The following is a 10,153-nucleotide window of genomic DNA, read 5'->3' on the forward strand; positions in this document are numbered from 1 at the left end:
CTTTCTGTATTTTTTCCGTGGCAGCATCAAAATTGAGTTGAAACAAGCCTAACCTAAATTCACAGAATATATTTTCATAATACAACTTAGAAAAGCTTTCGTCTTTTCTCTGGGCCTCTTTACGCGGTTAAGTATGAAAAAATCAAGCTCTATCAGTTTACGGCTTAAAAAGCACCCATCGCATCAATTTCGCAAAGAAGGCGTCAATATTCGTTATCTTTTTAATTTGCTAAAATGAAACCGTTTTGGGGGGGGGGGGGAGGCGTGGTTTTCTGTATTTTTTCCGTGGCATCGTCAAAATTGAGTTGAAACAAGCCTAACCTAATTTCACAGAATATATTTTCATAAGACAACTTAGAAAAGCCGTCGTCTTTTCTCTGGGCCTCTTTACGCGGTTAAGTATGAAAAAAATCAAGCTCTGTCAACCTACCGCATAAAAAGCACCCATCGCATCAATTTCGCCAAGAAGGCGTCAACATTCGTTATCTTTTTAGTTTGCTCACATGAAACCTTTTTTTGGGGGGGGGGGGGCGTGGCTTTCTGTATTTTTTCCGTGGCATTGTCAAAATTGACTTGAAACAAGCACAACCTAATTTCACAGAATATAATTTCATAAGACAACTTAGAAATGTCTTCGTTTTTTCTTTTGGCCTCTTTACACAGTTAAGTATGAAAAAAAATCAAGCTCTATCAACTTACGGCAAAAAAAACACCCATCGCATCAATTTTGCAAAGAAGGCGTCAACATTCGTTATGTTTCTAATTTGCTCAACTGAAACCGTTTTGGTAGGGGGGCGTGGCTTTTCAGTAATTTTCCTTGGCAGCAGCAAAATTGAGATGAAACAAGCATAGCCTAATTTCACAGAATATATTTTCATTTGACAACTTAGAAATGCCTCCAACTATTCTCTGGGCCTTTTTACGCAGTTAAGTGTGACAAAAATCAAACTCTATCAACTTACGGCAAAAAAAGCACCCATCGCATCAATTTTGCAAGAAGGCATCAAATATCGTTATACTTGTAATTTGCTCAAATGAAACCGTTTTTGATATTTTTAAGAATCGTATAATTTTTGAAAATTATTGAAAACATTTGTGTTAAGCAATATTGAAAAACTGATGTCATATGCTTTAGCAAATGGTTATCTTGAAACTGTTAAGAGATTGAACACTGTCATAATTCAAATATCGAACAAGTTTCTGTCGAGTTTGCCAACAAAACATTTGGTGCAAGCGTTTTAGCGAAAAAACTCGACTCGTTTTTGAAAACAACATTATGTTTAATCTCTTACTAAAATTTCGCCAAACGCATTTTACAACAGTTATGAATTGCCTCATAATTTTCCTTGGGCTGTCACTTTTGATTTTTGTCATAGTCTCATATCTGATTTAATGGTTTTCAATTTACTCACCCGTACTAGATCCTCAAAAAAAATCTCTCTAATATGGTCAATGTAGTGTTGCTCTTAGTCGTGTCACCTCGTTCGAAGATTTAATTTTACTGATCTTTGACTTCAAACAAACATTTGCGAAGTAACCCACAAACTGCAGAAGAGAGGTGAAAACAGAAGCTGCAATCTTCAATGTGAAAACCAAGACACTTTTCATGCTAAAAAGACCGCAAAATGCAACCTTTCGGTTTTTATTTTGTATTAATCAGAGTTGTTTTTCCATCATTAACAGATTTTTTCATCTATTCTAGGCTCATAACAAATGACACCATTGCCCTTCAAAAAATAAATACATCATCAGTCATTCAAAAACTTGCTCATATAAATTCTCAAAAAATATTGATAATTGATGAAATTAAACTCAACTCCAAACTTATTATTTTCAACCAGATTTGAAAAATAAGTCATTTTTACAACACATGACAGCTTCTGTCAATTTAGAACATTGAAAAAACTGGGACCTCGCAAAACTATATTGGTCGATAGAAATCAAAAATTAAGGACTCAGATTTTGATCGAATCACTTCGTTTTGATTGCACTACTTCCAAACATATCTTATAGTCGGAGAATTCAACATGAATAAAAACATGACTAATTTTTATGCATTGTAGGGAACACCTCAAAAAAAGAGTTGAAGAATGTTGAAGTTTTGTTCAAGGAATGAATGGGTTGCAACGTTTGAAATGTTCTATTTTTTTTTACTTTGCTCTGTTAGCTCTTTACAAGACTTACCAACACTGTTTCATGATAGGTTTGTTCTGCTGACTTTTCTAAGTTTAAAATAGCTGTGGTCAATTAATATATGCTGTTTGCACAAAAGTGTGTTATCATCGCTAATGTCTGAAATGATTCATGTACTTTGTCTATATTACAAAAGCTCTTTCCGACAAATGAATAGCGGAAAACGATTGAAATTGTCAGAGAAAAACAAGTAATTTATGAATGTTTCTTGCAGAATAGGTTTGAATGCTAAAGAAACTGGAGCGTTGGATGAATTTTAGTACGAAAAAATATCTGAGTGCTGTCTGGATACAACCGGAGAAGTGACTCAGAACAACTTCAGACCGACACAACCTCTGAATGGTCGGGAAGTGTTCACCTCTCTTGACTCAGATGGAATACCAGTCTGGCTCTAAAGATTGATAGAAGCGACACCATGTTTAATTACTAATAAAATTAAGATTGTTATTTGAGGATGGTTCAATAAGTTCAATAATTGGCAAGAAATCTGGTGTGGGTATATCTTTATTTGTGACGGTATCAGTTTGCGGGGTTAAAAAATTTAAAAAAAGCTGTTTTCAAAGTTGTCGAAAAAAAATCAATCACTGTCAAAACACCCGACATTTAATTACTGTAGACATTTGTCAAATTCTTCGATCCCTACAACCTGGATAACAACTTTAGGATATGACTAGTGGTTTTACAAGGTTGAGTATGGAGACCAAATTACTTTGGATTTAAGGAATCAAGTTAACATCTCCCCTGGCTGAAAAATCGAGCTCAGAACCAAGTCAGAACTAAAGGCAATGGGGGGGGGGGGAGGGGAGGATGTTAACTTGGTCCGATTTGAGCAGTTAGTTGGCAAATGCCAACCCGTACCCAGCGAAGGCTGCTTTTCTAGATAGAAATGGTATATAAATTACCTAGCCAAATTTTTTCCTGTACAGAAAATATCTACTTTTTTCTTAGTTTAGAAATAAACAAACTCTGGAATAAATAAACAGAAATCAGTTCACTGCTCAACCGCAACGAGATAAACATGCTTCGAGTATACACAATAGTCGTAGCAATACAATGCAAATCAATACGTTTTATAACAAGTGTTGCTTTGAGTTAGATCGCTAAAACTAATGTAAATTATAATAAATTATATAATCACGTGGTCTAGCGGTTAGCACTGCCGACCATGGAATGGCAGGTCTGGAATTCGATCGCCAGCCGGAGACTTTTTACTAGCTAGAAGTAGCTTAGAGTTAGCTTAATTTCTGATCAAAAATAAGATGAGAAATAAAGAAATTTAGGAAAATCCCTGCTTTATTTAAGCATTCCACAAAGAACTTCTGATCAGAAAATTAGATAAGGTATAAAGCTTTTCAGGTCAGAAGTAAAGAGTTTTTACCGGAATTTTCATCACAATCAAACTAATGAACAAAACTTTCTAGTAAACTTGCATACTTGGGTGATGAACGCATAACAGAATAGATAAAATTTGTTGTTGATGGATGTTTTGGATTGACAATCTCAGTTTTTTGGATGCATGGATCACATAAGAAAAGAGTTTGTTATGAACCATTTCACCAGCTTTTCAAGTTCCGCTATAACCCCGCCTTCTATTGTTCCTGTTCGACGGTTTTTAAATTCAGTGAGATTAAGGAATTTGATGGCTAAATTATCCACCCGGGTAGACGTCTATAGAAGAAAAATGCTGATCATAAAAAATTCATAACTGAAGTCTATGGAAAGAATGGTTATCATACGAAACTCATACAAAATTTTAAGTATTTTTAAATTTTTTTAAAAACATTTTTTGTCCATTTGCTTCTTCTGAAGCTTTCTGGTCATTGAAAAAATAATTTAAAATTTTCGATAAAAAATGATTATCATACAATTTTCATGTATGAAAATTATACGATTATCATTTTGTCCTAGAAAAACAAAATTTTCAGAAATCACCAAAAAACGTGTCAGGGTAACTTTAAACAAAATTAAATAATTATATCTAAGATAGAGGGCATTTTGACAATCAAAAACATAATTTTAATTTCGGTCAGAAAAAATGCTTATCATATAGTCTTCATACAAGTAAATAGTATGATATGGATTTTTTCAAAAGCAAAACACAAATTTGAGATGAAATTTTTTTAATCCTTTTTTTGGTTGCAAAAAAAAGTTGCAGGCAAAACTTGACTTTTTTATCCTTAAAGTAGTCCAGGATGAGTTTTCTCAACGACCAAATTTTTCAAACTAAAAATTATCTAGCCATATTCAAAATTTACATTTTTGGTATATAATTTTATGTGAAATTGTTCAAACTAAATTAAATGGCTAAATTCACCAAATGCTGTTCATCTATGTGGTAACTGCCAGTTACACTCTGGATTTTTCATGACAGAAAATCCTTGCTTAATGTTTTGGATGAAACACAAAATTTCAAGACAAAAACTTTTTGTATTTTCCTTTATGAAATAAATGATTATATAGTATGGAAAAACTTTCATCACGCTGTTTTCATATAAATTTGAGGATAAAAAACCTGATGAAAACGCTCAATTTTGTTTGGAAAATATGCTTTTTATAAAATTTCATATTATGGAAAAAAGTTCATAGTATGGAAATTTATTTTCATACACTTACTTTTGCTCTATGAATTTGTATGAAAGAGTATGATAAACATTTTTTTCATATAAGAAAATTGTATGATAAGCAATTTTGTCATCCCAGGCATTTGATACAGTCAGCTATTTAAAAAAGAGTCAAAGTACAAACGTTTCAGCCCTTTTTTGCGATTTACAAATTTATGTAACGAAAAAATGTTTCATTTTTTCCAAAACCTACTTAACCGAAAAAATGTTTCATTTTTTCCAAAACCTACTTAATTAGTGATGACTTAACGTACTTAACTGAAAATTCTTCCTACCTAGAGATTTTGTAGCTGCACTGTTTAATTGAGGCCTCTCTTGACAAGGCCTAACTGCTTTTTTGATTACCTAACATCATCAGAATTATGTAATACTGACAATTGTCTGTTAAATAACATCTAATATGAATCCATTTTATTAAGATTGCTATTTTGATTTTGGGCCCTCTAATACATGAGATGCCAAACAGTTAATAAGACGTCTTTCCAAATGACAAAAATTGAAACATTTTTTAATCGAGAAACAGTTTCTGACCCCGAATTTCTCTTTAAAAAAAGAACTTTTTTGAACTACACTGTTTGATAAAAACAAATTCTGATAAACGAATTATTCGTATGCGAAAAAACTAGAATAAATTTTGGTAGCAAGCCAAAAAAACGAAGGAAAAGTACTGTTTTGTTTTTAATCTACATCTTTTGGCCAGAAAAAGCAGTGCATGATGAAAGGCAGTGAATGATTTAACAGAAGTAAACGAGGTAGTTTTGTTATAAAGTACAGAGTAAATTTAGGATCCAATTGACGAAAACAACTTGGTTCTGCCAATCTGCTTGTTCTGTTAGAACAATATGATAATTTCAACCTATTTAATATGATCATTTCAACCTATTTCAACCATTTCAACCTAGTCTTAAATATTCGAATCTTGAAAAATTGAAAATCTTGGGTGTTTTTTGACTTATTTGAAAATTTTGTAGGCAACAGAAAGTAAAAACTGTTATTAATAAATTCGAGATGTGTCTTAAAGAAACCAGACTGCTCCTATATCAGGGCAAAGCCCTGATTGTTCCGACTGTTCCTTAATTCAAATCGAATAGTTTTTGGGAAAAGAACAATTTGAAAACCAATAAACTTTGGACAATATCACAGTGGGAAACTTTGAGTCGCACAAAATTAATACGACCGATCTGATTAGCTAGCATCAATTCAATCTGGAACGACTTTGTTTTGCGGGATAATTCGCCACGAATAAATCATTCGCTTTACGCTCTTAGCAAAATGACAAAAATTGACTGAATAAAAAATCAAACCGATCAAAAAGATTCCGTTTTTTTGAAAATTCTGAACAAAAATGAATGGTTCATCAAAGAAGTGTTTCAGTACCAAACAAAGTGAACTAGTAAAAAACTGATATGAATCCATATCTTCGTTATCACTAATGACTAAATTAACCAAATTTTCATTATGAGGCTCAACTGTGCACTGGATAAGCGAACATATTGGTGTGTGTAGGTCTCTAGAATCCAGAGACAAATCTTTTATCATGTATAAATTTTGTCGGAACGATCAAACAAAACTGGCAAAAATAGAAGAACAAAGAGCGCGTCCTTGTTGCGGAATCCGCTTAAAATTCACAAAATACACAGTTTGGCCTAGTTATGTGTGTTTTCAATAATCTTACTCAATTTGAGACACTCCAACCATCCAGTTATTTAATCGAAAGGAAATTACTGCTCGTATCAGGGGTCACCCTGACTGTCTTGTATGAGCAATCACCCAGACTGCAGACGACGTCATGGAGTAGCTTTTGATTTGAGAAAAGCTGATGAAATTGCAAAAGAATCGAAAAATTCTGGAACAAAAGTTATTTTCTAAATCATTCCCCACTAGCTATCTTAAGTACAAAGTGATTTCGCAAACAGTAACCTGTTTTTTTCTAAACAACTAAAATACCTACATTTAACTTGGATAAAATCCTCTGTCTGATTAAGTAGCTGCTCACGTGTTAAAAGCACGAGGCATATCGCGCGTTAATTATCCCTAAATCGGCCAAACTTGCAATTTTAAATCTCTCAAAACTAATTTGATGACAACAGAACATGGCGCACAAGTGATCACTTGTAAAATATATTCACACATTTTGAGCTATGGGCTTTAATAGTAGTTTGATAATAAAAAATCCCAACAAAAATTACTAGTTCAAAAGTCGAAATAGGTCTGCAGAACAAAAAGCAACTCGAGCACAAAAATTTCGCCACTTTCTCTGAATATTGGAGCAAAAATGCTGAATCAACATTCCGGCTCAAAACTTATCGTTGTACATATAATTCATTTTCAATCTTTTTTCTTGGTCCATTTTATAACTTAAACAAAAATTTTGATCAAAAAAAATTTGAAAGGTCGCTCATGTTCGGTCTACTCACCTTCACGATATGTTAAGACTTTGAATTAGGACAACAACCGATAAGCTGCGATTTGGTTCCCATTGCTCAAAAACGCGGGGGGTTTTCGAAAAGCAGCTTTGAAGATAGCAGTCATATAGTTATCCAGGCCTAATCAAAATATATTTGTTTTTTTTTATGGTTTTGTGGCACTTCAAAATTAGCGTCTTCATAAGCAATCTTATGACAAGCAGAACTTCTAGCCGCGGAACAAAAAAATTTTAGCGCACCAAAATTTGCCTCTTTATTTGTGCGAATAAAACGAGCGAGCAGGCTCACAATAGGTTCTTAATTTAATTGCATAAAAGCTTAAAAATGCCTAAGAAAAGCCATTAAACTTTAGTTTTACTTGAGCAAAATTAATTTTTCTGAGAACTTCAGAGCTTATTTTGGAATGCCATCTTTGAAAATTGTTAATTTTTTTTTTTGAAGTTTTGTGTTTCTACTCATATTTCTGATAACATTGTTTTCCAAGTTGCTTGTTCAACTATGACTGTAAAATTTGCCTAATCTCAAGTTTTATATCAGATCTCTCATCGAACCACAACACAAAACGGCATAAGTTTGAAGGAAATCGTATTTTTCAAGACTATGATCGAAACATTCTGTGCTACTTTGAAAGGTCGCTCATGTTCGGTCTACTCACCTTCACGCACGATATGTTAAGACTTTGAATTAGGACAACAATCGATAAGCTGCAATTTGGTTCCCATTGCTCAAAAACGCGGGGGGTCTTCGAAAAGCAGCTTTGAAGATAGCAGTCATATAGTTATCCAGGCCTAATCAAAATATATTTGTTTTTTTTATGGTTTTGTGGCACTTCAAAATTAGCGTTTTCATAAGCAATCTTATGACAGGCAGAACTTCTAGCCGCGGAACAAAAAATTTTTAGCGCACCAAACTTTGCCTCTTTATTTGTGCGAATAAAGCGAGCGAGCAGGCTCACAATAGGTTCTTAATTTAATTGCATAAAAGCTTAAAAATGCCTAAGAAAAGCCATTAAACTTTAGTTTTACTTGAGCAAAATTAATATTTCTGAGAACTTCAGCGCTTATTTTGGAATGACATCTTTGAAAATTGTTAATTTTTTTTTGAAGTTTTGTGTTTCTACTCATATTTCTGATAACATTGTTTTCCAAGTTGCTTGTTCAACTATGACTGTAAAATTTGCCTAATCTCAAGTTTTATATCAGATCTCTCATCGAACCACAACACAAAACGGCATAAGTTTGAAGGAAATTGTATTTTTCAAGACTATGATCGAAACATTCTGTGCTACTTGCACAGCAACCGGCTATCCCTGTTTTTCTATGAGTTTGCTTAGAACCTTCTGGCTAATTGTTTTTCAATTAGTTTTCTTTAAAGTTGCTATAAAATATGCGTTTTGAGCTCGCAATAAAGAAGATACTCTTTTTCTATGTTTTTGTTTTGATCAGCCTTAAACCGATCTAACAAAAATTGTAAAAACTTACACACGAAAATCCTCATTTGGAAACGGTTTGATTGTAAAAGTGTGTTTTTTACTACATAGTATGTTTTTATGTGAAAAGTTTCAAACTTTGTGGCCTCCAATGGGAGTATTTCAGATACTAGATTCAATTTAATGTCTTGACTATTGAGATCATGACTTCATTTTTTCAAGAAAGCGCCGACGAGTTACCAATTTCTAGCAGATGCACAGGCGACATTTTTGAGAACTGGTAACCTCAATATCGTATATAGCATTAGGCAGCACGGAGACTTTATCCCCCCGAAGGACATTTTGAAGTAATCATTCTGTTGATTGGTGAAAACGACCCCTTGGAGTGTTTTGAACCCTCATCAACGGCTCCCGAATGAGTTGTCCAAGAACTGATTGCACTAACCGACTTTGTCTGCGAGTGAACCGATAGCAGTATTGTTTTCCTATGATGGACGACATTCCCAGATCAAGAGTCGAAAGAACCTCTCCCACCTGCGAGACGAAAGTTTGTCAAAGGTATCGAGGTTTAAGCAGTCATAAGTCTGGTAGATGTTACCTCAAGCAAGACAAGATCCATTTGAACAGAAACGGATTAAGCGACATGGAAGAAAAGGTCCTAAATTCGAAATACCAGAAAGAAGTGAACGACGCAGGTAATCAGCTGAACGAGTGCATGACAGACAACTATCGGTGCTTTCATCTGTGCCAACATGAGAACTGTTAATCGTTAGTATTGATTGTCCAAAGGTACCCAAGGTGAAGCCTGTCTGTCAACACTGAACCAATTTTCTAGTTTTTTTCTTTTCTAAAGGTACATTCAGATGGCACCGGTTGAAACTTAAAGGCACGCACAAAAATGACCAAAAACCAAGATACATGCAAAACCTGCAACCACTCTATACGACCGAGGAACAATCATTCGATTGCGTAAAATGCGGATGTAGAATGCATGTAACAAAAAAAAGCAACGAAGTTAATTACAGTACAGTGACCTGGTCAAAAGACTTAGTTATGAACGTTCTTCTCTTTTTTCACCTCAAACAAGCGTGAGATCGCAATATCGGTGCTAACAAAACCAGTCTTATTGAAGAAAAACTAGAAAAAAATGACATAAAGGAGCTGGAAGAAACTGTATCGTTAAACAAAACATGCTATCAAAATTCATACAAATGCGGAAAGAAGAGCGGATAAAAAAACACAAAGACAAACCCACCAGCTAAAATTAACGCATCTAACAATGCACCACTAGATTGAGGAGAAAGGGAGTGAAAAAATGCAAAGACAAGGATGCAAGAAAATGCCAAGAGCATAAAATTAGTGAAATTCAGTACATTTTTGACCACATGAGGGTTGAACGCTAATTCAACAACCTAATCAGACTAGGCCAACGAAATAAATGATTGAAACAGAACACTACTTCTCAAACTTCTCAAACTCAAACT

General features: G+C 34.0%; 1 protein-coding gene across 1 annotated transcript in view; it reads left to right on the forward strand.

The window, feature by feature from the left end:
* The window catches only part of LOC134842501 (carbonic anhydrase 7-like), a 39,581-nt gene extending 36,856 nt beyond the window's left edge, over positions 1–2,725 (forward strand). Inside the window, exon 7 of the mRNA XM_063858873.1 lies at positions 2,454–2,725. Within this exon, the coding sequence (XP_063714943.1) occupies positions 2,454–2,588 (135 nt within the window). The 3' untranslated portion in view covers positions 2,589–2,725. The remainder of the gene's footprint in view (positions 1–2,453) is intronic.
* Positions 2,726–10,153: the final 7,428 nt, after the last annotated feature.

Source organism: Symsagittifera roscoffensis, chromosome 3, assembly GCF_963678635.1.
Source record: "Symsagittifera roscoffensis chromosome 3, txSymRosc1.1, whole genome shotgun sequence".
Lineage (NCBI taxonomy): Eukaryota > Metazoa > Xenacoelomorpha > Acoela > Convolutidae > Symsagittifera > Symsagittifera roscoffensis.